General features: G+C 36.1%; 3 protein-coding genes and 1 pseudogene across 5 annotated transcripts; 3 read left to right on the plus strand and 1 right to left on the minus strand.

Moving 5' to 3' along the window:
* The first annotated feature begins 2,485 nt into the window (after positions 1-2,485).
* Positions 2,486-3,598, plus strand: LOC147538150 (Ribosomal protein L12 family protein). The gene has a single exon (XM_086643852.1). It carries the CDS (start codon positions 2,639-2,641, stop codon positions 3,290-3,292), a length of 654 nt encoding a protein of 217 aa, XP_086499978.1. The 5' UTR covers positions 2,486-2,638; the 3' UTR covers positions 3,293-3,598.
* Positions 3,599-11,358: 7,760 nt separating this feature from the next.
* LOC147538151 (thylakoidal processing peptidase 1, chloroplastic-like) lies at positions 11,359-12,108 on the plus strand (annotated as a pseudogene). The gene is made up of 2 exons (XR_015225264.1): positions 11,359-11,970; positions 12,040-12,108. The product of XR_015225264.1 is annotated as a thylakoidal processing peptidase 1, chloroplastic-like (transcript).
* Positions 12,109-12,297: 189 nt separating this feature from the next.
* LOC147538152 (Methylthiotransferase) lies at positions 12,298-17,035 on the plus strand. 2 transcript variants are annotated; one of them, XM_086640697.1, is made up of 3 exons: positions 12,298-12,694; positions 13,827-14,887; positions 16,089-17,035. In XM_086640697.1, exons 1-3 carry the CDS (start codon positions 12,384-12,386, stop codon positions 16,550-16,552), a joined length of 1,836 nt encoding a protein of 611 aa, XP_086496823.1. In that variant the 5' UTR covers positions 12,298-12,383; the 3' UTR covers positions 16,553-17,035. The 2 variants fall into 2 exon arrangements, 1 of the variants encoding a protein (XP_086496823.1); XR_015225263.1 differs by having other exon boundaries at positions 12,304-12,694; positions 13,827-15,362; positions 15,407-17,035.
* Positions 17,036-17,985: 950 nt separating this feature from the next.
* On the minus strand, positions 17,986-21,956 carry LOC147538153 (jacalin-related lectin 3-like). Its single transcript, XM_086640696.1, has 7 exons — positions 21,751-21,956; positions 21,345-21,563; positions 20,363-20,860; positions 19,998-20,240; positions 19,106-19,468; positions 18,802-19,020; positions 17,986-18,685 (listed from the first exon to the last, which is right to left on the minus strand). The coding sequence occupies exons 1-7, from the start codon at positions 21,877-21,879 to the stop codon at positions 18,389-18,391; spliced, it is 1,968 nt and encodes a 655-aa protein (XP_086496822.1). The 5' UTR covers positions 21,880-21,956; the 3' UTR covers positions 17,986-18,388.
* Positions 21,957-27,426: the final 5,470 nt, after the last annotated feature.

The following is a 27,426-nucleotide window of genomic DNA, read 5'->3' on the forward strand; positions in this document are numbered from 1 at the left end:
TCGGGATTAACCGAATTAGGCGTTTGTTTGACTAAGTATGATCTCCGGATATACGTAGTACTTAGAAACATCTACTTTAGGAGTCGAACATCGATTATACTTCGACACATTAGATTGGATCATACGTAGTCGTAGGTTTATTATTATGGATTCCCGGACTTCGACACCTCTCTCGCCTATTTGTTGTCCGAATCGAATCTTACCGTCTCCCGACTCTTGTTCCTCCGACTCTTCTCTCGAATCTCTCTTGCCCGTTTACTTTTATTGTTTAGTTTAGTTTATTTTACTTGTTTGCTTTATTCTCTTATCACCTAATTCAATCCAAAACCCCCGTTTACCTGTATTCTTTTCCTTTTTAGTCTAAGTTAGTGATATCTAGACCGGCGAACGAGACCCTTTCGATATCCAAACTACCTTCCTATCCTTGGATCGACCCGGCTTTGCCGGATTACTACTTGATACCTCCGCTTGGGTGTGCAACCTTTTCGGGTGCATCACCTCTCTTCCTATATCCGTTGGGGAGGCGTTACCGTCATTCAAAGTAACAATATCCCCAATATATCCGTTGGATGGCAGTTACGATATCCCCATTCATGGTAACAACTCTGTGCGTTACGATGTTCAAGGCAACAGCTCACCACCAGGTGACGGTTGACCAAAATGAACAGTTGACCACAAAACTCTATATAAGGGTCAGCTGGTAATCGCCTAAGGCATCCAACGACGGATAACAACAACCGACTTCCAAATTCACTCGTAATCAAACCACTTATTTTCTCTCTCCTATCGATCATCCAAACCACTAGCAGTCAACCATCATTTGCTTAAGGAAGACGAACTATCATTCTCTCTTCCAACCATCATCTGCCCAAGGAAAACGAGTGATCATTCTTTCTCCCAACGGTCACCTGCTCAAGGAAGACGAGTGACCATTCTCTCTCCTAACGATCACCTGCTCAAGGAAGACGCTTGATTATTCTCTCTCCTTACGATCACTTGTTCAAAGAAGGCGACTCATTTTTCTCTCTCCTGACGACGAACTATTCAAGGGAGACGGTGATCATTTCTCTCACCACACGATTAAGGGGTGCAGGCGCTTTAATTTGCTTGACGATCAGAGAACTAAGGCCGGCATACACTTGGATGTATCACATTTTCTCCCAACGACCGACTCGCTTAAGCAACATATCTAACTCCATAGCTCTAACTCTGGTTTACAGTTCTTATATACTCTTTGCCAAGTTTACTGACTTGACCGTCGAAGCCCCCTTAGGCCGGCACAATCCAGGTGCCCCCTAAGATCTCACGGTCACGTGCGTTTTTGTCTCTTTTGTCACAGGTTAAGTCCAAAGACGTTGTTGGTGCCCGCAAAATTATTAACAGGTGGAGGTTCGACTTCCGGTCAACGACCCGGTCTCTGCTGACTTCTTGACCCGCGATTTCTTACCCTCACAAAAACACAAGCAAGGAAAAAAATAAAGTCAAAAGTGGTGAAAGTTCTACAACTTATGAGAGTTTTGGAAAGAGAGAAATGCGAGTCATGAATTTAAAGATAAACTTCTGCAAGAGTCCATAAATGTGTAAAATAAAAATACAGACGTGAAAAGAGAAAATATAATCGTTCAACGCCAAAAAGAAGAAAATCTGCGGATGCAAATCGGGGTACAATTTATGGACAAAGTTACTTTAAACATGTGTCCGAACAACATGTTATTAATAGGGAATTGGTGGAAGACTGGATGAATGAGATTTAGATTAGTTTTAATTTATTTTAATTACAATAATTCAAAAATTGAATTTGGGAGCTCCTGTTGGGAGCCTGACGTTGAAATTGAAAAAATTCAAGGGCTTCCCAAATTGGGAGTCGGAGCCCCTATAGTGGACTTGCTCTTATATAATTGAACCGAGAATCTATTATATAAAAACAACTCAGTCGGTTATTTTGGATAAATCTGGCCGTCCATTTTTGTGGGAGTTGGACAAAGATCACATCCGACGGCTGGTATAAACCCCTTTTTATGTAAATAAACTCAAAAGAGAAGGGTAATAGTCATTAATTTTTTTTTTTAACATCGTTAGGATATCCCTAAAAAAACTATTGTCCCACTTTCTTCTCATTCTAATTTTCTCTCCCACCATTTCTCCAACAAATCTTCCCACTAAATTAGTCTGTTGCTGGATTTCCACTAAATAAGTTACAATATCTATAGGATTATATTTCTCTCTCTATTCTCTGCAATTATATTTCTCTCTCCATTCTCTGCAATTCTCTCTTCTCTAAAATTATCGAAGTTTTTAATTTGTAGGAAGAATTTGATAATGTTACGGTGTTAGCCAAGAGGGATTTGTCGCGTCCGTTGCACCGCGGGGAAACCTAGTACAATTTAAGAACCAAGAATATAACATTTAAGAACCGGAACCGGAACCGGAACCGGAACCGGAACCGGAACCGGAACGGGTTATAATCCGGTTCAGAACCAACCTCGATTGAGGTATTACCTTACCAGTAGGGTTTCTGTTTCTTGTCAAGTTCCCTTCTCGATAACAATGGATTCTCAAATCTAGGGTTTCATCTTTATTTCCCTGTAAACGTTACACTTGATGATTTTAAGGTTTTATTAAGAACCCAAAGAAAACCATGAGGTACTTTCACTACATTTTAAAATCTCGAAACCCTAGTTTTTATTCTAGAACACTCAAAGAAATTTCATTTATTGGGTGTTTACGATCAAAATCAGCTCTATTTTCAACTTCTTCTTTCTCAAATCTTTTCGACAAACCTAATACTGGGATTACAAATAAACGATCATGGAATCGTTTTAGTTTTGCGCCGGAATCAACAACATCAGCTGCGCAAGAAACAAAGATAAACCCTAGTGAGAGAGTATCGGGTATTGTTAATGAAATTTCAGGTTTAACTTTACTTGAAGTAGCAGATCTGACGGAGGTATTGAGGAAGAAATTAGATGTAAATGAAATGCCAGTGATGACTATGATGATGCCTGGAATGGGAATTGGTGGTAGAGGTGGTGGTAAAGGAGGTGGAGCTTCAAAATCAGAGGAAAAGAAGGCTGAGAAAACAGCATTTGATTTGAAACTTGACGGATTTGATGCTGCTGCCAAGATTAAGATTATCAAGGAAGTTAGAACTTTTACTGATTTGGGTCTAAAAGAAGCTAAAGAATTGGTTGAAAAGGCTCCAACTTTGTTGAAGAAAGGAGTAACTAAAGAAGAAGCTGAGAAGATAATTGCTAAGATGAAGGAGGTTGGTGCCAAAGTTTCAATGGAATAAGGTATTTTCTTCTCTTTCCTGATTATGGGTCTGAATCAAAAATCCAGAGAAATTAATGGTTTATCATTTGGATCATTTTTTTATTAACTTGTTATGCTTAATCTTTCTGTAATTTCAGTTGTTGGATTGATAATTTTATAGCATTTGTTCTCTAAGCAAACTGAAATAATGATTTAGCTTGTACTGGTGTAATACGGCCGATAATAGGGATTTAGAAGATGTACTTAGTAGTTAAGCCGTAAACATTCATACTGCCAAAATGAGAAAAAGTATCTTAAGTAGGATGCTCGGCATGTTACTTTTTATCCGTGTTTGCTGAGTTGCAATGCAATAAAACTACTGAAATTTATTGATTATCTTAGTTACAAAATCAATGTTGTCTAGTTTTGATAGAGACTACAACGGAACATCTCATCTAAAGAACATAGTACGAAAATTTAATTAGGCATCTTTGTTTCCTAGTTCCGTGATTGATTGAGGCTTTCTAGGACTGGAAGCACAATATTTGATTAAGGATGAAATGAAACTTATCTAGACTGAAGAGGGTATGATCACACTCAAAGAGTAGTTATAAAAATTTGTAGATGCAAACTACTCGCCACTCGGGGGTGATTTGCTAGATTTCTTGAACCGTAAACATCCGAGGTAGCAAAAGACGCCTACAGCCCATCATGTGGCTTACGCTCGCATTATGAGGAACATTGATTCTTTTTGTTTGTGTGACACTTGAGACTTAATATTCTTGTAGGCTGTAGCGTGGTGAAGAACTATGTCATATTTTCTTTCCTGATGATGACTTTGCTACTGCTACTGGGCATCATAACAGTCACGCGTCACAACCATGTCTTGAGTTTCTATTCACATTTCCTTATCCATTTTTGCTATGAAACACCACATACTCCTTCAGTATTTGTGTTTTGTTAAATATTCTGGGCCTGGCAGACGCTCGGATGTTCTTTTCAGACACTTATATGTACATCTTGTTTATTTGCGCACACCACATTAGGACCGCTTAGTACTATTCGTAAGTGAAATGCTTTATTTACAATGTAAAAGATTATGATACGATTCTGGTGACCCGTGTTACTTATATTTCCTTCTAGGTCTAATTCAAGCTAGATTGGTTTATCACTATTAAGAACATTAAATTTGGGACACTTCACTTATGGTTGGTACCATGTTCTAATTATTTAGAATATCATTCCATCGTGGATCGTGTACAAGAGTAGGAATCATGTGTCCTTAGTCATGTATTAGTCTTTTTAGCACTTGTGTGGTAAGCGTAAATATATAAAGTTCCAACTTTGAACTTTACATGTGGAGTTATTTTGGTATCATTTATAAGTGCACAACCTTAGTAAGTGGTAAAACAAATCCTCGACCTTTGATTTCTTGCTTGTTAATTGCAAATAAAACAAGCACCTGCTTAGTCAAGCAAACAAGATGATTTTCAATACAAATAACCCCTATCTGTTTCTTACTAAGGAAAGGCCCCAAACTCGAAATCTCTGTTTCCTAACTCGAAATCAAGTAGAACAAGGAAGAAATGAAGCAGACCTTATTTGATGATCCATGTGCTACACCTCCCATATTTTTTCATTATTCAAATTCACTTATGTGAGTGATGAATCAAGTTTATATGAACAGATGACGTCTAGAGGGCAAAATAAGGAAAAATTTATAACAGTTACTAGGGTATTTTCGTCCTAATCTGCAGGTTTAACTCGCACACTTAAACTTGAAGGACAGTGTTTTTTTGTCCATTGGGGTTGAATATCACCTCATTTTAATACCGTGGTGCACTAATATTTCACTGTCAAAATACCCCATATTGTTATATGTTGTTTATTTCGATTTGTTTCGCTTCTTTTATTCCACTGTGGTCTATGTAGTCTGACATGAAACAATTCCAAATATATATGATTGAATCGGATCAAACTTTATTTTGAGGAAGAGTGTCGAGCTCACAAGGTTTACTTTGGGTCCAAATTACTACCTGTAACAAATTCTAAGTAGTATAAGGTCTAATTGACCAATACCTGCTGAACTAAATAAAGGAAGGTAGTTGGAACCTATTGGAGGGCGGATGAGATCACCATGAGAGTAATTTGCAGCAGCAGCAACAGCAGCTTTAGAATGCAAATGGTGAAGCTGTGAAACACGCTTTTGGAGTTCTCTGAAGCAGCTGAGTTTTTTATTCTGAGTAGAGAGTAGATTCTGGGGAGTCTGTATGAATGAGTTTGAGACTCAAACCTTTTGTGCCGGGTGACACCAATATTATTGGTCATGAATAGATAGGACGCTGGAATTTAGGAGAGCTCTTACAGCATCTCCAATGGGACACTCAAACTCTAACTCTTAGAGTGTCACATAATCTTTTGGAGTTTTTATTAAAAATCCTTCTCCAATGGAACACTTCGTTAGACACTCTATTATGAGGTAGATGCATTTATTGTAGAGAGACTCACTAGAGACACTAGACTCACTCTAAAACTTTAAGCCAATAGAAACTCTTGTTTTAAATCTACTTTTTTTCTTATTGAATTTAAGAGTGATATCTGTATTAAGTAGAGGTATTTAAGAGATTTCATTGGAGACAAAAATATTTGGAGTGTCCTATACTGTTATTTAGGAAAGAGGATCTAAATTGACACTTAACAACGAAGACTTTTAGAGTTTTTGTTAGAGCGTCCCATTGGAAATGCTCTTAACCTCTATTTATAGATCTACGCTTTGATATTTACCCATAATATAATTATGTCCCAGCTACATCTCCTAGCTACATAAAACCTTAAATGTAAAAGCAAAGGGTTTGTCACCTTTCGATCTTCTTCTCCGGTGGAACTTTTTGACGACAGTCTTGAAAACCCTCACCCATTTATCCCGACTTAGTTTTATTTCCTACTATCTCTCTCTAACTCTCTCTCTCTCTCTTTAACAGTCTCTCCCTCTCTAACACTCTCCTCTCTCTCTCTCTCTCCATCTCAGCCTCTCCATCATCACTTCTCCCCCTTCGTATGGGGTTTTTAGACGAAGGGGTCTCTTCGTCGAAAAAGCCGAGACAAAGGAATCCTAATGATTCTTTTGTTTGGAGGATATGAAAATATAGAAGAGAAAAGATCCATTTGGGTAACAAAATCAGATCAACGAACAAAATTTAAAGTTTATTTAGAAACAAATGCATTACAAAGTAATCCCTCGCTGAAAAGTAATTAAGCGAAAAACCGTAATCTCCTTCTAAGTGTGGTATATTTATTATTTGGGTTATTTCCCTAATGGCCCCTTACTTTGTGACCAGCTTCCCGCCTGGCCCCCTACTTTACGAGAAATACCCATATGGCCCCCTATTTCCGTTAACTTTAACTTTCCGTCACTCTCTCTCCTCCATCTCTTTTTCTCTCTCTGCCATGTCACGCCACATCATCTGTTACGCCACTTCATCACCTTCTCCGGCAAGGTCGCCGGCCGGCCAAATTTCCGGCCGGCGACCTTCAAACTAAAAAAAAATAAATTTTTTTTTTCTTTCTCTCCTCTCTCTCTCTCTCTCTCTCTAAGAACTCCGGCGAAGGAACGATGTGGCGTGACATGGCAGAGAGAGAAAAAGAGATGGAGGAGAGAGAGTGACGGAAATTTAAAGTTAACGGAAATAGGGGCCATATGAGTATTTCTCGTAAAGTAGAGGGTCAGGCGGGAAGCTGGTCACAAAGTAGGGGCCATTAGGGAAATAACCCTTATTATTTCCAACAAAAAAGTTCTAAACATTTACTTCTTATTGTTCCAACAAAGGTAGTTCTTAAGGGTTTTTTAGGAGAGAGAGAGAGAGTCTCGCCTGACGTCAGCAAGCGATCATCTCTTCCCTTTCCTTTTCCCCAAAACAAACCCTAAATCAACCACTCCGGAAAAAACCGCTTCCACTTAGGTGGAACAATGGCAACCTCCATCTTCGTCTCACTTGAAAAATCAATGTAGATGCATCTTTTACTAACATTGCCTCTAATATTGATACAAGTTTAATAGTTCACAATGCAGACTCAAAATTTTTAGCAGCATCTGTAATTTCGTCTAGAGCATGAAACAGTGAGGAAAGTGAAGCAATAACTATTCTCAATGGTCTCATTTGGGCAAAGAACATAAGCACAGGTGGATTATCATAGAAAGTGACAATATTAACCTCGTCCGACATCTAAAAAACCGTCGTCATAAAATCTAATAGCAATCGTTGATTCATGTTAGCAGGATAAGAGCAATCAAAGGCAAATTGGAAAACGTCACATTCAACCACACTAAAAGAATCCTCAATTTGCAAGCTGTCAAGTTAGCTAAAAGCGCTCGAAAGAAGAATAGATCTAAAGCTTGGACAAATGTTCCTTATAGTTTAGTTCATATGTATTGTAACGACACTCAGATTCAGTAATAATAAGAATTGTTCATCAAAAAAAAATTCTAACATTTATTAGATTTAGTTATATGAAATAGAGGGGAATTGGTCTAACACTCCGAATTGTATCCTTAAAATAGATCCTATTCCACTGTCCTCCAAAATTTTGTTGGAGATCCATTGTATAAGAGAGGGTGTGCATTTACAATAAAAGGATAGATTTCTACGTTTATTTACACAACGTGCCACTGACAAAAAGTTGAGCGTTCTCTCTCTCCGTTAGTACATGTCACTATCAAATTTACTTATTTTTTTCTAACTAACCGTGTCCTGCCACATGGTCTTTCTCTTACCAACTTTTTCTCTCTTTTAATTAACTACCTAATTTCGAGTTTGGATTGTCCCATTTTAGTGTCATGTTTCTAAAAATAAAGAAACGAATTTTTCGCTCTTTCCAACAATACTCATACTATAAATTTAGTGACAACTTTATTTAAAAGTAAATTCAACTTTTTCATTGTAAATTACAAAAGTTAATGAGGTTACAATTGGAAAAACCATGTTAGTTTTTAAAGTCAAACTCCAATTGATGATGTTCCCTTAAAAAGTCGGGTTTTCAAAATAGGTCATTCTTTTTTGGGTCTGAGGGAGTACTTCTTTGTCCTCCATTTTTTTACTTTCTCTCTGTATATTTTTTCCCTCTTTTTTTTGTTAAGATTACTTTTTTTTCCTCTAAAATCTTAACTATCAAAAAGAAATTTTCCCTCCCTATTTTTCTGTTTACTTCCTCTCGCACCTATTTTCTCTCTCCGATCTCAACAAATTTCTTTCTTTTATTCTAATAGTTTCTTTCCAACCTTTTTATTTTTTAATTTCTTATTTTCAAATTCCTTTTATACTTTCTTTACATTCCCAACATATTTTCATTCCATTTTATACTTTCTATCTTAACAAATATTTTTCTATATTTAATTATTTTCTTTCTATCTAGCTTTCTCTCCTTATATTTTAGGCAGATTATTTTATGATTTCTGAGTTTTCTTATATGTAAGAGACAACCACAAATGTGCTGCTCATAAAATAACACCCCCAAAATTCGTTTGGTATTTGAAAACTTACAGGACATAATCAAATGTCCTATACAATATACGTTCCTTCCAAAACATTAGTGATTGTGGAGAAAGAATATGCCATTTTGTTATATACAGTACATAAACAAATGTCTTGTACTGTAAATATGATTATGTCTTATATACATTTAAATTCATTATACTTTCTCCCCGTAAAGTATAAGACATTTTGTTATGTGTATATAAACAAATGTGCGGTACATATGATTATGTCTTCTCACTTTTTGATTTCTTATACTTTCTGAAAGGAAGTATAAAACATTTTGTTATGTAAAGTACATCAAATGTCATGTATTATAAATATGATTATATCTTATAAAATTTTCAAATTTCATACACTTTCTATAATTTGCAAGTATATGACATTTTGCTATGTACAATTCATAATTAAATGTATTATACATATGATTATGTCTCATACGATTTTCATATTTCTTATATTTTCTGGAAGAAAGTATTTGGTATATAAAGGACATAGTCAAATGTTATGTATTGTACATATGATTATGTCATTTACACTTTTCAAATTTCTTACGTCTTATGTGAAGAATGCATATATTTTGTTATATACAATATATAATCAAATGTATTGTACGTGTGATTATGTCTTGTATACTTTTCAATTTTCATACCGTTTGTAAGGGGAAGTATATGACATTTTGTTATATACAGTACATAATGAAGCGTCATGTACTGCACATCTGATTACACTTTTTCGAATTTCTTACAATTTTTTAGGAGAAAGTATAGAAAATTTTGTTATATACAATACATAATAAAATGTACTGTACATATGATTATGTCATATATACTCTTTTAAGTTTTTCTTATATTTTCTAGGAAGAAAGTATATGACATTCTGTTCTGTACAATACATAATCAAATGTCAACTACTGTACATGTGATTGCGTCATAAACACTTCTCAATTTTCTTACAGATTTTAACAAGATTAACATTAAATTTTTTAACATTAACAAATGTATAAAACTAGCAATCCTCATTTATCATAATTAGAATTGTAAAAAAAAATACATAATCCTTCCTAATATCACGATCAAATGTATCAGAAAATTTCACATACGTAAATGAAACAGATTTTGATTCACATATCTGGATAATTTCAATCTTATAGATTACTTTTTTTTGTTGAAATCGTATAGATTACTTAATAAGAACAACAAAATTAATAGAATTTAGGAGAATAAGCATAAAGATCGAACGCCCAAAAAGTCATAGTGTTTTTAAAATTTGTTCTAAACCCAACACCCGAATTAAAATTTCTTCTCAAAAGTTTCATATGTGGTTCTAGATGTCTTGAGTCTCCTGGTTTAGGTCATGTACCAAAACATTAAAGTACTCTTGTACTAAAATGTTCAACAAAATTTGGGTCTTGAATTCAGATCCAAACCACTTTGATCTTCACTTAGAGAAAATCATGATACAAACATGTTGATTTTAAGCTTGGTGTATTTTTAGAGAGATAACAAAATCAGATCTAAATTTATTGATGAATCTATCTCTAAAACTAGTGAACCCTTCCAAAATCATAATCTGAACTGGTTGGTGATCAATCCCTCTAAGAAAAAAAATCTAAACAGGTCTAAGTCTTGAAGAAATTTCCATGGGCGTAGTTGTGTTTTTTATGAAAACCCAAATCCCCAATAGTCTAAATCTAAACAGTTGTTTTCTTGAATCTGAAAAGTAGGGAGAGAATTTAAGAGATATAAAGGCGCAGAGAGAGACAAAAAGCTAAAGGTGAGAGAAGTGGATAGATAAACAAGCTTGAAGAGTGTTAAGGGTATTAGTAAAAAGATTAGCTGTCATTTTTTTTTCGTAGACCTACAAAATTCTAACTATTTGGACCTATATCCTATTTTTTCCTGACTTGTATTGTTGGCTTATTAGAGGGGCATTTGTAAATCTTTGACTAATTTTTCCATCTTACAATGAAGATCAGTAAACAAAAGGGAAATTTTATAGACAATACCCTTTATTGTTAAAGGCAAGGTATTTTACAAGTTTGACTTGGTCAATTCATTATGACCAAATTTGGTTGAAGGCAATGCTTCTACCTTTAAGAGTTAAATCACCCACCGAATAAAAAGTTGTCGGCTGGTAATCTCCGGCCAGTTCGCTGATGACCTTAATTAAAATAAGTCCTTCTTCCCTCTCATCTCTTTCTATTGCCGGCAAGGTAACAAGTCGCCTTATTTAATTTTCAGTTTTTAGATCAAGAGAAACAATCTGTACCAAATCTTTCTTAAATTATTCAAGTTTGCAATTATGCGATTAGAATGACAGTAACTTAATCCAGCTACTGCTAACAACTCTTGGTTGGAGTGGTAAGAGGTATAATCTTCCACCCTAGAAGTCAAGAGTTCGAAGCACACGCTTAACAATTCAAAAAAAAAAAAAAACTTAATCCAGCTACTTTGCTCAAAACCTAGCTTTATCTGTCGTTAGTAAGACTTGAAATTGTCGAATTTTTCACAAATTGTGTGGAAAATCTCGCTCGATTTTCCTTAATCAGAAATCTTCCTCCGATGTTGATTCCACATCAAGTAATTTTCAGTCTGACATTGTTAAATTCAAAGCAATAAATTTGTCAAAGAGACCGTCTACGCGATGTATTTTGGTTCATCTGCCAGTGATCTTAGTTCCTTGGATTTTCAGTCCCCTCTTATTGTTGGAGTTATTCCGATGATGAAGTCGTCTGCGGTTGGATCTGGTTCTATGGCCAGGATGGGGGCTTTTGGGTTTCTTCATTGTCGAAATAATTGGGTTTCTTCATCGTCGAAATAAAGGGTCTTCCACCCTTGAATTTTTTTCAAGGAAGGAAATGGCTCCCAAGTAATGTGTTTTTTCAAAGTTCAGTTAGTAATGAAGTTGATAAAAGTGGTACTATAACTTCAATTGATTGATAAACAAAAAGATAGAGATAAGTCCATCAGAATTTCAGAAGAGCTAGTTCTTAGAGAATTCATCAATGGTGGTGAAAAGTCAACTGCTTTCGAGATTAGAAACGTTTTGGGCAGAAGAAGCTAAGAATATTTTTACAGCATTGACGGTTAATTTATTGTTTCCATCTTGCTTGGCTGAACCTAGATCAATTCCATCACTTTCTATGTTTCCAACACTTGATGTTGGTGTCATAATATTAGCAGAGAAGGTAACAAATAAACTTTGCCCTGATTTCTCATTATTTTAGTTACTACTCTGACCTTCTCTTTTGTAACAGGGGTGAAATTGTCAATTGGATTAGGTCAAACATTGGTAGAGCCGTAGAGGTATTGCCTCTTAAACGCACATTGTCTTTAACCGAACTAGGGATTGTCATTAACGAGATTGTCTATAACAACTTTGAGCATTGTCTATAAAATCTCCCAAAGAAAAAGAGAAAAATAATATAAAGAGAAAAAAGCTATGAGGCCCATGACGAGGCCCAGGCCCAGGCCCAGTTTTATTGCTAACCCAAGGACTGTGACTGAACAAGTAGTAACTGGTTACTCGATCAGGACCATCACCCATCTGCCCTATCCGACTCTCTTATTCCTTCACCTTCTTCTATTTTCTCTCTCTTTCATGACTCTAATGGCTTCCTCCCTTTGTTCCTTCTCTTCAATCTTCAACCAACCCAACTCATCTTTCTTCATTAAAATTCAGAGATATCGTTGTCTAAACAACCTCTTCTTTCTCTCCAACAAACCCACATATCATCTTTCTCCTTCTTCTCATTTTCCATTACCCACATTGAAAAAATCTTCTCTCAATTTCCCCAAAAACTATTCACAAATTCACTCCCCTTCTCTCTCCACCAACAACTCTAATGGTCCTAGTCTCCATGATTTTATCTCTCGAGCTTCTATTGCCGCCTCAGAAACTCAACCAGAACTGTGAGTTCTTATTCTTTTTCTTCTTCTGCATTTTACTCTTAATGTGTTTATGTTCTTGTTAAATTTAATCTCTTATTTTTGTATATTATCATATAGTCTTTTAATTGTCTATTTAGATTAAACTATGAAACTTAAATCATCTAAAACTTTATAATGTGGAATCCCAATTGCCCAATCTGATCAATATGATAATATCATCACACTAAAGTTCATATCTTTATTGCTACCCATGTAGATTCTTTCGCATTTTCTCGAGTTCGGGTTAGTAGGTTCATTTGTGTTTAACAAGTTCAACTCCTACCTTAACCTTTGTAAGTATTACTCATTCAATTCATTCATGGAATAAAAAATTGTGCCTTCCCTTACCTTTCAGATGAATAAAAAACCCTAAATTCCATATGTTCTATGAATACACACAACCTATACAAATGTAGCTCAACCAGTGAGTGATGCTTCTAGTTTCGATTTTACTGTAACTCCTTTTTTTAGTAAAGAAGTGGGAATGAATCTTTACTGAGAAAGAATAGGAAATAATACAGAGTTTTTAAATGGACTCCCAAAGACAAAAGAAAACTGTGGAACAGGTACAGAAACTCGAGACGACTACATTCATAATTGCATCCCAAAAGTCAGTGAACACTAAGATTGACGCCCATGGTTTTCATCTTGACCAGCTATAAAGTCTACTTTTGACAAAAAAAAAGATTTCGTATCAACTTTCTTCTCTTTGAAGGTTGCTCAATTCCTTAACTTCCAAATTGCCGAAAAATAGCAATATTGATTAAATCTCAGACTTTCTATTTGGAATTCTTATCATCTTTTGTTGTGTCGTTGTCGGATCTTCAATCATCTTTGTTAAACACCACAATACATCTCTTTGGTTAAAGCATAGTCTTGATGTGTTTAAAATTGACTAAGATAAGCTTGTTTATACAATTATTCAGTGGAAGTTTGTATTTGAACTTCTATGGTTACTTCCCTTTCGAGGTTTTGGGAAAAAATTATGAGAACTTCTCTGCGTGCAGTGGTCTGGATCTTTTATGAGACAAGCTTACGGAGGCTCTTCTGATATATGGTTAATATTGAATAAACCAAAAGTAATCTGCTTTTTTGTTCTATTTCTTTTGTCTAGCCCTGTATCAGCTGCTTCGGAAGTTCTTCCAAGGGGCCGAATTTACCACGAGACATATGGGTGTCAAATGAATATCAACGATATGGAGATTGTTTTATCTATCATGAAGAATGAGGGATACAACGAAGTTGTTGATGTTCCAGAGAGTGCAGAGGTTATTTTTATCAACACTTGCGCTATTAGAGACAATGCAGAGCAAAAAGTATGGCAGAGGCTTAATTATTTCTGGTTTCTAAAGAGGCAGTGGAAAATCAATGTTGCTACTGGGAGATCACAATCGAAACATCCTCCCAAAGTGGTTGTCTTAGGATGTATGGCCGAGAGGTTAAAAGATAAGATACTTGATGCAGATAAGATGGTTGATGTAGTATGCGGGCCTGATGCATATAGAGACCTTCCTCGTTTATTAGAAGAGGTCGACTATGGTCAAAAAGGGATTAATACTCTTCTCTCCCTTGAAGAAACTTATGCTGATATTAGTCCAGTAAGAGTTTCAAAGAACTCTATTTCTGCATTTGTTTCTGTTATGAGGGGTTGCAATAATATGTGCTCATTTTGTATCGTTCCTTTCACCAGAGGGAGAGAACGATCTCGTCCAGTGGAATCAATTGTGAGAGAGGTAAGTGAGCTTTCGAATGAGGGAGTGAAGGAGATAATGCTTCTTGGTCAAAATGTTAATAGCTACAATGATACATCTATGCTTGACCAAAATGTCGAACCAGAGTCTAAATGGAGTTTAAGTGAGGGGTTTTCAAGCATGTCCAAAGTAAAGAAGATGGGATTACGGTTTGCTGATCTTTTGGATCGACTTTCAGTAGAGTTTCCTGAGATTCGGTTCAGATATACTTCTCCTCATCCAAAAGATTTCCCAGATGAATTTTTATATTTAATGCGAGATAGACATAATATTTGTAAGAGTATTCATTTACCTGCTCAAACAGGAAGTACAACAGTACTTGAAAGAATGCGTCGAGGGTATTCTCGTGAAGCATATTTGGATCTGGTTAAAAAGATTCGAAGCATTGTACCTGATGTAGGAATAAGCAGCGACTTCATATGTGGTAAGAGTTCCTTTAAGCTTTATATACTCTTCATACTTAAGTCATACGTGGTCTTTGTTATTTTTCAACTCAGAGTGAAATTTGACTCAAGATCTGAATTGACTAGAGTGAGGTTTTATAATGTTTGCCTTGTCTGACACTTGTGTATTTTACACGTCTGAGTTGCTGAATCGGGATTGTTCACGACTCTACGAGTCGAACATAAAATAAGTCTGATTTGAGATGCCATTTGTCCGAAATAATCTGGAGTGGCTATCACGCTCCGGACCAAAACAAGTCAGACTAAGATGACTCGGACTTAGACAAGTCACACTCATGTGAGTTAGATTCAGACGATTAAAAAACCACAGTAAGGGACAGAACAGAGATTAAAGGCTAAGAAGGGCCAATATAGCACGAACTCAGTTATTTTTTTCGACAATTTGTTTACATTTAGTCTTTATACTCCGCTTATAGTAAAGCTTCTTATATGTGTGTGTGTGTGTGTGTGTGTGTGTGTGTGTGTGTGTGTTCAAATAGTGTGTGTGTGTGTGTGTGTGTGTGTGTGTGTGTGTTCAAATAAAAGTAGTACTAGCATCACTTAAGAACTACGATTTCTTTTGTTTAACGGCAATTTAGTTTCGCCAATTAAGAATTTCATCTAATGGAGGTTCTTGGGACTATACTTTTGCTAAAAGAATCTTGATTTCTTTTCTCGTCCAATTGGTACGAATGGTTGGTCTATTTCTCAAACTCAATAAGAAAAGGAAAGTTTCTCGATTATAAGGATGCTGTTCTCAACAAAACGAATTTGCTAATATTTTTGAAATTCAAATCAGCATTACCAATGTTTAGCAAAACTAACGGACCCTCCATTTAGATTTTGTAAGAGAAACCAGATGCATAAATAAATAAAACAATTGTGCTTTCACATGGGTTTGAATCTATGAAACTTGGGTTGTCACCACGCACTCCTACCAGAACATTTTCTTGCTAGTTTTTGCTTACCCGTTAAATTTAGTGAATAATCTTTGTAATCATGGCCCCTCGACCTAGCTGTAGTTCCGTCCTTGACTTCAGATCCGTGTATTTCCGAGATCATAAATACTAGCGGTGCAGCTGAGATTTAATATCTGTGTCACAGGCCTCTGTCTTGTTTATTTTGAGGCTTATAAGATCAGTAACATGGTTCTTGTCTAACACTTGGGAAGTATTTTTACAGGATTCTGTGGAGAAACAGAAGAGGAGCATTCTGATACATTAACCCTTCTAAGAGCTGTTGGTTATGATATGGCATACATGTTTGCATATAGCATGCGAGAGAAAACACATGCTCACAGAAACTATGTTGATAATGTTCCGGAAGACGTGAAGCAGAGAAGGTTAACAGAGCTTATCGAGACATTTCGTGAGACTACTGGTCAATGTTATGACTCGCAAGTTGGAACTATTCAACTTGTGCTAGTTGAAGGACCAAATAAGCGAGCTCCTGAGACAGAACTTATCGGCAAGAGTGATAGAGGACATAGAGTCGTGTTTATTAATGTTCCAGTTCCACATTTTGACAAAGGTGGGAGGAAAGAAATCGCTAAGGTTGGTGATTTCGTGGAAGTACGAATATCAAAATCAACAAGGGCTTCACTCTTTGGAGAAGCACTTGCTGTCACGAAATTGAGCTCATTTTAGGAACAACCAGATGTTGCTGTCGGAGAGAGAAGTTAAGGCAATCTTTAGGTTTCTTTCAAGCAGTCGTGGGATGGGCTATTCAAGCTAATGTCTGGTTCTCTTCGATTATTTTGGGTGTGAACAACGATTTGAATTGTTCAGGAATGGGAACTGAATCAACAGAGTGTTGAAATAGATTTTTTTCTGTAAGATTTTGATTGGAAGTTGGCCTGAATGGAAGGTAGAATAAGAGAAGGAATGGAGCTATCGTTTAGCTATGAGTCTGTTACTAGTTTGAGGAATTATGTTAAAGTAAATCATAGGCAAAATTATGAACGTATTAAGTATAAGTTACTTGACAGTTTTCTTGTGTTATCCTACTGCAAATGCATCTATTCTGTGGTGATTTCTTTTTTTTTTTTTTAGTATTAGCTGTATATCTCCTGAAGGAGAATTCCAACTTTGATTCAGAGTGAAGGAAATTTTAGAAGTTATGTTGTGTAATGTCTCTCTCTACAAAACTAGTTTTCGTCACTGCCGAAACACTTAAGGCAAAACTCCAGGGGTCTGTGCTCTCTCTCTCTCCCACACCTTATCCAACGTTATGCACCCATCGCAACCGAAAATCATATATAAACTCTATCCCCATTTCCTCCTGAAATCAATTGTTTTGATAAAGACTCCACTGATTTTCGGTAAGTGGTGAAGAGGTTATTTTTTGGTTGAAGAAAGTTAGGACATTTTGTTTGTTTGATATGTATGCATGGTACACAAATCATTGGAAACAGAGTTCTCGACCGGCAAAATGGCAAGATCTGCCTCGGGAGAGTGAAAAGGAGCTATTAAAGATTTGGCCGAGGGTGACGAGTCGGTCTGAGGAAATCCGATCGACGAAGATGATGAAGAAGGAATTGGAGAGGACGGTCGAGGGACGAACAGTGGCTCCAAAGATTGTGGCAGTCTCGGAACCATGACGCGGGATCGCATAGGAAAATCATAGTTTGGATGGCTGAGACGTGTTATCTGTCTTTGATTGTTACTCCGAGATCTTGGGGAAGTACGCTTTGACTGCCTACTAGATCGAGAATGTTGGCAAATAACATTCAACTTTATTTTAGGGCAAGAGAAGAAGTTCTTATTTTTAGGGTTTTAATCAAATTATTTCTAATCTAGACTATTGGTATATCAACTCTATCAACGGTCCGCACTACTGATAACGCCTTGGGTGGAGGATGAAATAGGGCTCGAGAAACTTTATCAACGGTCGGGACTACTGATAACGCCTTGGGTGGAGGGTGAAATAGGGCGAAGAAACTTTCATTAAGCCATGCTCTTTGCCCCCCCCCCCCCCCCCCCCCACCCATCGTGGCCGGTTACGTCGGCTCTCGGCCTATCGTCTGCCGGAAATATCGGCCCAAATAGCATTTCTCATTAAAAAAAACACTAACTAGAACTTATAGTTAAATTCTATCTAACATTTCAAGAATTAATAAAGTGAGAAACAGAAAATCAACCAACTTACAAACCATATTCACAACACCATATACCTTACAAACCTAATTATACATGTAGTCAAGTGAGAAACAGTTTTTTAAGCATTTTAATTAACTCACTCACTCACTCTTATACTAATACCCAAGCTTTTTCAATTGTGTGAAAGTTCACAAGGAACCTCGCAGATAACAATAATAACATCCAATCTTAAACATTACAAACTGACGTCGAATTAACCTTTTGTAAATTTTTACAAATATGTTGTAGTGCTTCCTCATCCAGTAGTATAACGTGAAGATATATAGTTTCATCTCAAGATTAAACTTCACCGTTTGAGCTTGAGTTCGCTAGACTGTAATATGATTAATAAAAGATTTTGGTGAGCATCGACTTCCCTGGTCGTCGTTCGCCTAACCAGTGTTGCATATGGACTCCAATCGCATCCAAATACAAGCTACTCCTACCATGGAATCCAACCACCTTCCCTTCTGTTATAGTTGAAGTGAAATATGTCCCAACTTCCTCACCATAAGGCCCATACTTCCCTCTACTTGTGTAAAATGTTAATGATTTAACAACTTTCGGTTGTTCATCTTTTGTTATTGAAGCATAATAGCCACTGATACAAGTTATCACTTCGTGCGGGTAATTTAATTTTATCTACAAAAATACATGAATCACAAGTCACTTGTTAAGATACTAGTAGAGTTTTACATTTGTAACCTGCCAAAACTAGTATAAGTTTTAGAGAACTAGTTAGGGTTTCTAATACTTACTCTGTTAGTACTATCTCCACCACTGCTTCCATGTCGTACAGACCAAACTGATTGTCCATTCCTGTCATACTCAATCTGTATGGAATGAATTGCTTCTCCTTTTGTCAAAAATATCTGCTTAACCCCTGTAAATACACCATCATCCCATGGCCTACCTCCATCCCCACCCCATGGACCCGGCCCACATGGAGCCGGCTCTTTCACAACCCCGAAAGTTACCTGCAAAATTTCGCCAAATTCTTGTTTGTACCCACGGATCAAATCGAAGTAAGCTATAACTTTAGCTAGTAAAAGTTTCACTTACTGCATCTTCTTTCTGTCCTCTCTTTGCTTGTACAAGCTTATTAGACCATTGAGGATTATCCATCTCGGCTACCGGCGTCGTGGTCGAACTAGTACGAGGTCGTTGTGGAGCCGTAAATTTTCCTTCGATAACATGAACTCCAATACTATCTACAAAGTATCCTCTCTTTCCATGGAATCCAACAATTTTCCCTTCTTTTAAGTTGGAGGAGAAAGGGGTTCCTTGTTCATCTCCATATGGTCCATAGCTACACTTTGTAGTGTGAAATGTAATTGATTTGATCACTGTTGGTCCCATGTACATAAGTGTTCCATAGTATCCAGATATGTGAGTTAAGATCTCAAATGGGAAATCGAAAACTATCTGTAAAAAACACAATCTTTTATCAGAAGGACTGCCTCTAACATATTTTTAGTCCATTTCAGATTTTAAATTTGAGTAGATATTATCTAATTAAATTACCATTTTATTTTTGTAAGTGCAAACATTGATGACTAAATGACTCTGTTTGCCGCCTCTTGGTAGTGGTTGGATATCCACTCCGAAACCCAAAGGTCGCAGGTTCAAATTTCAGTGGAAGTAAAAATTAATAATTTATTGAACTTGGGCTAAATAAAGTAAAGATATGAATAAATGAGTTTTAAACCCCATACGACGGACTTAAGGGTCTTTATATGACCTTTAGGGTCCAATATGTCTTTATTGATGACAACTAATGGACTTCTTCTGTCCATAATGTATGATGCATCCATGGCATATAATGTAATGTTATAACTCTTGCCGTTCATTTTCGAAAGAAAAACATTGAGGGGTATAATATAAATAAATAAGACTCATTTGATTGTCATAGGAAAAGGTAAGCATATATAACATTTTAAGTTGAGTAACTTACCTTTTCCGACTTAATTCCCGCGGTACCACCATTCTTGCTTCCCCATACAGCAAGCCCATTTTTATCGTACAAGACTTTTATAGATACAAGAACAGCACTACGTGTTATGTTCACTTGTCGAACACCAGTATATACTCGATCATCAAATAACGTACCACCACTACCGCCCCAAGGTCCATAAGTCACAACACTTCCACCCTTTGGTGTCACGCCTTTCTCAACATACGAAGGGAAAGAGAGAGCCTGAATCAAAACAATAAGGTACAATGAACACACATACAAACCTAAGTTGCTCAAGGCAGCGCCTCAAGTCTATGCTACAGGCTCAACTTTTTATTTATATAAATATAATTGAGAGACATCACCTTTTCATTTGATTCTCCTTCACTTGAATCTGAACCACTCAAACTTTGAATTGAAAGCTTGTCTGGTTGAGCCTTATTGCTGCTTTCTCGTTTCTTTAGAGCAAGAAAAATGTCATATCCTTCTTGATCATTACTATATCCTTGGATTACTTTGTATCCCAATTTATTGGTTCCAATTTCAGTTCCGGTTCCAGATGCGACGAAGTTGTGGGATGTAATTAGAGCTTTAGATGGAATTAGTTCTTGAAAAGGAAGATGTTTCATATGTACACCAATTGAATCAAGATACCAACCAGAACGGCCATGAAATCCAACAATCTTGTTGTTAATCATTGAAAACGAAAAATGGGTTCCATGTTCATGGGTGCCAAATGGGCCGTACGTTCTTTTGTTGCTTACAAACGATAATGATCGGAGAAATATAGGGCCCATTATTTTGCTACTACAGTAATATCCACTTATGGATGTCAGGAACTCATCTGGGTAATCGAGGATGACCTGGAAGGGAAGACGACGAGGAAGTACATTTAATTTTATAAGTAAACAAGTACCGTTTGAACCAAAAAAAATAAACTAGTAGCCTAGTAGCGCAGTAATAACCACTAGTTGGAAGTTCACATCAATACCCCCAAACAAATGAAAGGACTCAAACTAGCACTAGCACGACAGATTCTTGCATGACCAAGCCTGTGCTAAGCCAGGTTCTGTGTCCTGAGTCGTGGTCCTTCGTCATGTCAGACCATTTTCCGGTCTATATAACCCAAAGTGTTACTTTCTTCGAGTCGGGTCTGGTCTGGTCTACCCTTAGCAGGGTTAGGGTCAAACAAATAATAAAGGTTGTCTTTAAAGTTTTCCTAGAATATTACCTAGATGAGTAGTAGTTTTATCTGCACCTAAAGCCCATTTAGATGTAAGTTTCCATCTCTTTAAAATTGTATGGAGTATCACGTTAAGGTTCAAAAAAATTAAAATGGAATATAACCTTCTCTATCATGTCACCACCATTTCCACCATGCTTGACCGACCATATCGAGCTTTCTTTATCGTCATACTCGATTCGAATGGAGTCAATACCTGTTCCATAAGCGATAATAAGTTGTTTGATGGAACTATGAACTCCATCATCCCATCGACCTCCTCCTTGGCCTCCCCACGGTCCAGCGGAGATGTAGTTTGTCTCTAATCCGCTTGGATCATAATTCTGCTCCATAAATTAATGTAAGGAAAATAGTAAACCACGGAGCAACAATATATATTCTAGTAGTCATGACGAAATGATTATACTAGAAAAATAGACACAACAACTAAATAATTGCGGACAACAAAAAGTATGAATATTGGAAGAAACCAAAAACTTAATTAAAACAAATTTTTTTCGATGTTGATACCATTTTCAGCAGAGTATCTAGATATGCAAGTAGTGGAAGGATGAAACGTATGAAAATTTTGGATTTGAGCTGCCGAAGTTGATGAAATTGATCGAGTGGGAGGTTTTTATGAAGGAAGTATACGTACATAGAGGGGAACTAGAAAAGAGTTAATTGAACCGGGTCAGAATAAGTGTCAATTTTAGTGGGTATTTTGTTATTCCAATTCTAATGTTCTCATGTAAAGAAAAAGCAGAGAATAGGTTCCAATTTTTACTTCCACAAGCTTTATTTTGATAACAGATTGACGATGGAAATTGATGGGAATCCTATAATGGGTAATGGGTCCCAGCTAAGTACAATATTTGAACCAGAATGGGTTATCCTGGTTCCAGCTAAAGCTAGTAGTATTTCGTTACATGTACTTTGAGGATCTTTTAGGAACCAGAAGGGTTCGTTTGATAAGAAATGGAACTAGTTTAATACCGGAACTAAATATCTATATAATAAAACAGAAGGGAAAAGATGACTGGGACAAACATCATTTTTTAATAAAGGATATTGTCTAGAAGTCCTTCTCAAAATTTAAAATATAGTACTTCGTAGAAATAAATATACCTATTTAAAAAACAATAATTGTTGCCTTCTTAGAAATAAAATAACTAACTTAAGAAAAAAAGAAACAAAATAAATTTCAAGGGTTAGAAAGAGAAATTAAAATCTCTCTCTTTTAATACAATAATAACTATGTAAGAGAATAGAAACAAAACAGTTAGAAGTTCGGCAGTAAAATGTATAAGGTTATTTACGTCTTAGTCACGGACGGAGGCATATGAAGACTAACCCAGGCTATAGCCTGGGTTGTCTTATAGATTCCGAACCAAAATGTGAACAATTATGTGACCTAGAAGGAAGGTAGAATATTTACCTATTATAGATTCCGAACCAAAATGTGAACAAATATGTCATGGGTTCGAGCTTACCCATAAGCATATTTTCCATCTTTTTTTTGGGGGTGTTCCTTTGACAAGGAATAATCTTTTTTTGGCCCCAAATTTATAAGGAAATCTTTTTTTACCCTTAACTCATTCTTAGGTGTCGTTTGACACTCAATTGTGTCTATACTTTATTTTTGCTACAATTTTTTTGCGATTTCGTTATATTTTAATTTTTTTGTTATTCTAAATTTTTTATTATTTTCTTTTATCTCTTCACTTCATCTATTCTCTTCTAGATTTCATCTTTTTTTGTTTCTCAAGTTCGCTCTTTTCTCTTAGTTGTTATAGTGAAGGGAAGAGTCTCCTTTGTCAGAACATTTTCTCTTCGTACATGAAAACTTAGTATTGTATCATGTTTTGTTTGATTCACTTTGTAAGACCAAAGAGTTTATGTCCTATTTTTGTGTTTTATCATGAATAACTTCACAAAAAATCGCTTCTCAAATCTTAGGCATGTTTATTAGTAAAAAAAAAACAATTATCATAAAAATTAAACTTATAAAATGGTTAAACATATGAATCAATTATAATTGAATAAAAAATGTTTTTTTCTTTTGCAAGCGCTGATGCTTTCTAACTACAAATTTAATACACAAAAAATATCTCTATCTTTTGCAAGTAGTGAAATCCTTCACTCTCAACTTTTCCTTTCTTTTTTTCCCCCTTTTTTGTCTTTCCTCCTTTCATCTTTTTTTTTTCCATTACCACTTCAACCATCACTATATGCTTCTTCTCGACTTCTTTATAGCGAAGTTGATATCTTCAATTTTTGTGTTTTTGTCACAAATCTAACTTCGAAATCTTTCTTCGCTTCACAAATTTTGAGTATGTGTAACGGTAGATAATAGAAATTTTTATTGTAAAACAATAAAAGAATGAATCAATTATAACCAAACAAAAAACGTCATCATTTTTTGAAAGTACTAATGTCTTAAAATTACATACACGAAACTTTACGTGAGTCAGCCCTGCCTAAAATGAAATCCTGGCTCCGCCCCTGGTTTTAGTTAATGCAATAAGATAACGATGTCAAGCAAAAATGATTTTTCCGGTGAATCTCAAGAAATGGTATATGAAAAAATTATTTATTTGATACATTTCAAAATTTGTATTTTTTTGGACGTTTGGCTTGTTTCATGTTAGTAGTGGACTTATTGTACTATTATGGTCCATATTTCAGACCTTCCACCAATACTTCGTAAAATTTTCTTGGTGACAGATGAAGTTAGCGAACTTTTCACTATTCACCTCATCTCGTTCATCCGGTTAATGCAGGTATACATAGTAAAGCGACAAGTATCAAAGTACGTAAGAAAGTTCAGAAATATTTTAGTGACGGTTGGATAGAAACTATCAAACGTTGTTATTGATATACTTTCATACAGGGGCGCCCTTGACATTTTGGTGGCCCGAAGCGAATAAAAAAAATGTGGCCCTAGATCGTATATGTATTTAAGGGTATGTGCTTGTACCTAAAGTACAATGATAGTTTGATTTCAAATGTATAATTGATTTCACTTAAATTTTGAGTAGAAAAAAAAATTAGTTTTCCTAAACTCTCACCACCTATTCTCATCTTCACACTGGTAAGGGTTGTCGGCGTACTACCATCGCATGCGATCCTTCAAAAAAAAATTAAATCATTTTCTTCTTTCTCGTCTTATCCTACCACCGACCACCACCGTCATTTCTCACTTTCTTTCTTCCTCCCTCACTCTTTACTGCTCTGGTTTGAGAGAAATTCTTCAATAGATCAACGTCTTGATGAACAAACTTTTTCCTTCGCTGGAAGAGAGGGGGGAGAAAAAATAGAGAGAGACTGAGAAGGAGGAAGAGCGAGGGGAACATGATGGTGGTGATTAGAGGTGCTAATGATGATTACTGGTGGGAGGAGAAGAGGAAGGAGAAGAAGATCTGAACTTTTTGAAGGTTCGTCGGCTATAGAAGTCTACCTACGACCCTTGTGCCTGAGGAGAAGAAGTGGGTTTTGGAGATATTCCACTAAAAAAATTCTAAAACCTCTTAAAATATTTTCCTATATCATCGACCTGATAACCGTGTTTCGAAGCAAAGTAGATTAAACTTCGGTTATTCTTATAAGTTTGTTGATGACATTTTTTATATTTGTTTAATTTTGTGAAAAGATTTGAGAACAATTTACTTTTATAGCAACCAAAATTGTTAACCTTCGTCGAAATGGGAATAATGGGAGCTCATATCTACCGTGAGATACAACAATAGAGTTGATGTTTATATGGTATGTAGGGAGAGAAAGAGTGGAATTTTATATGGGCGCCCATGGATTGCTGAATTCTTTCTCTGAAAGGCCTCTAAAATTGGTGGCCCAAAGCGAGGCTTTGCTCGCTTTGGCCCATGGCCGGCTCTACTTTCACACCAAAACAAAAAAAAAACTATAATTTTTATTTGTTTAGTATAGGGAATAGTTATAATTAGAAATATTATGATATGTGTATAGGTGCTCCTACTTTCTTACTCAGGCATTCTTTCTCTCTTTGTGCCCCCATGGACTACGCGAGTTCGAGGTACCCTAATCTGTGTTGGTCTGTTGGACTTGAATAGTATGGACTGAGGCTAGTCCAAGTGCCCATGGACTGTTGTGTCTGAAATCTATGAAAAGTGTCAAGAGCGAAGGCGGGTCGCCGACCCCTTTAAGGCACCCGAATACTAATAAGAAATCAAGACTTTCTACAACAATGATAATATTTAACAAACTAAATAGTGGTGTTCTTTCTTATGTTAATAAGAGAAAAAATAACAATTACAAGCCGTGAAAGAAGAAATTCAAAATGTTAGGTTTTATTGGTTTTTGATTTAGTTAGGTTTTATTGGTTGATTCTTGCATATTGGAATCTTCAATTCGACCTTAACAAGAGTATGAGAATAGAATGGTTCAGGGGGCTTAAAAATCCTTCCTCTAAATCTACAATTATTGCCATAATTACTCTCTCTCGTGGGACAAGTTGCCATAATTACTGTGAAGTGCTCCACTAATAACCCTCATGATAAGTAATTAATATACTTGGATTATTACAACATCATACAAGTGGGCTCTTTTAGGCTTTGTACGGCATTAACTTTGCAACGGTAAAAATATAGTTTGTGAATCTCTAGACATTTTGTATTGTTCCAAGTGTAATTAAACCCTAATGTCACGGCACCCTTGGCCTTGGTTGCTCAAATTAAACATTTATTACTAGCCGTTGGAAATGAGTGCTTTAAACTCCAAATGACATTTGAAAAGGAGGCACATGGACTTCTTTTCAAGTCTTTTTTTTTTGTTTTGTTGATAAACATGGAAAAACAGAGCTAAGAACAACTATAATAACCGGTCTCCGGTAGAGCCTGTTCTGAGATCCACATCCAATTTCCTTCATTTGTGCGCTTCCATTTCGCTAGTTGATCTGCTTTGGTGTTACCTTCCCTCGGAATAAAAGAGTAGACCACTTCTTCTAAATTTTCAGCTAGCTGATAAATGAGCTTCAAAAGATTTTCTGATTGCCAATGAATCGACGAGTCTTCCTTACGTAGTTTCCTTATAATGTTTAGATTATCACTCTCGATATGGATACGGGGAGTTCGATTGTGGTTGGCCCACTGCAAAGCCTTAATTATTGCCCAACATTCACATTCTTCCGCATTCTGCCCCCTAATATTGTATGCTGCTGCTACAAATTTAGAGTGGTCATCGTGCATAATACATCCTACACCGACCATTTCTGTTACTGCAATGAAAGAAGCATCTACATTGATCTTGACAAACAGTTTCATTGGCTGAGTTAACTGACTGTTGATGCTTGTATGTTCGTTGTTTTGTTGTCTCATAATGGTTGATGCGGAGCCCCGAATCTTGTCTATCACCAACTCATGATGGGTAATAATATTTGAAAAGCATTTATCGCACCTCGCCTTCCATATATTCCATAAGATGTTTGCGAACAGACCACTTAATTCTTCATCTATATCCTTCCAAGTAATAATCCATTCCTGCAGACTAGTTATATTCTAGAGATAATATTAAAAGTGAACCAAACAGATTTAGCAAATCCACAATGCAAAAGTACATGGTTCATCGTTTCCAGTTCAGTACAGAAATCACAAACATATATATTACCAATAAACTTTCCTATTTTGTTTCTAACCGGTAGACTATACGTACAACATTTCCATACATATAGTTTGATTCTGGGTATGATTGGCATCTCCCATATGAATTTCCATTCCTTAGTTTCATAAGGGTACCTATCAGTACGTAAATGGTATTGAAATTACCAGATTTGGTTAACGACCATCTAGTTGTATCATCCTGGTGTACCTGCAAAGTAATACTCAATATTGCACTGCATATATTTTCGTTAGAACATTGAGATAAAATATTCGTATTCCAATGGTTATTGCTAATAAGCTGAGCCACTAGAGTGAGTTGGCAGTTATTGATATTGCTCAGCGGTGGGGGGTGGTTTGGAATCCAGTAATCATGCCAAATGTTAATATTAGTACCTGTATTGACATCCCAGAAGATGAGATTGGACAACTTTACTAAGATGTTTGGATATGGATTTCCAAAGCCAGGAGTGATGATTTTTTGCCTCTTTCGGAAACTGCTCTTTTGCTAAGTATTTAGCTTTAAGAATAGAGGCCCAAGGGGAGGTGGGATTTTTTATGAGGCGCCAGGCTAATT

Source organism: Eschscholzia californica, unplaced genomic scaffold (assembly GCF_041429995.1).
Source record: "Eschscholzia californica isolate CP2 unplaced genomic scaffold, dmEscCali1.0.p SCAF_5, whole genome shotgun sequence".
NCBI classification, from domain to species: Eukaryota; Viridiplantae; Streptophyta; class Magnoliopsida; order Ranunculales; family Papaveraceae; genus Eschscholzia; species Eschscholzia californica.

Coding starts and splice junctions, on each gene's coding strand:
- LOC147538150 (XM_086643852.1), top strand. CDS start 2,639: ATGAGGTACTTTCACTACATTTTAAAATCTCGAAACCCTAGTTTTTAT.
- LOC147538152 (XM_086640697.1), top strand. CDS start 12,384: ATGACTCTAATGGCTTCCTCCCTTTGTTCCTTCTCTTCAATCTTCAAC. Junction 12,695..13,826: donor TCAGAAACTCAACCAGAACT/GTGAGTTCTTAT, acceptor TCTTTTGTCTAG/CCCTGTATCAGCTGCTTCGG. Junction 14,888..16,088: donor AAGCAGCGACTTCATATGTG/GTAAGAGTTCCT, acceptor GTATTTTTACAG/GATTCTGTGGAGAAACAGAA.
- LOC147538153 (XM_086640696.1), bottom strand. CDS start 21,879: ATGTACGTATACTTCCTTCATAAAAACCTCCCACTCGATCAATTTCAT. Junction 20,861..21,344: donor GTGGTGACATGATAGAGAAG/GTTATATTCCAT, acceptor CTTCCCTTCCAG/GTCATCCTCGATTACCCAGA. Junction 18,686..18,801: donor GTGGAGATAGTACTAACAGA/GTAAGTATTAGA, acceptor GTATTTTTGTAG/ATAAAATTAAATTACCCGCA.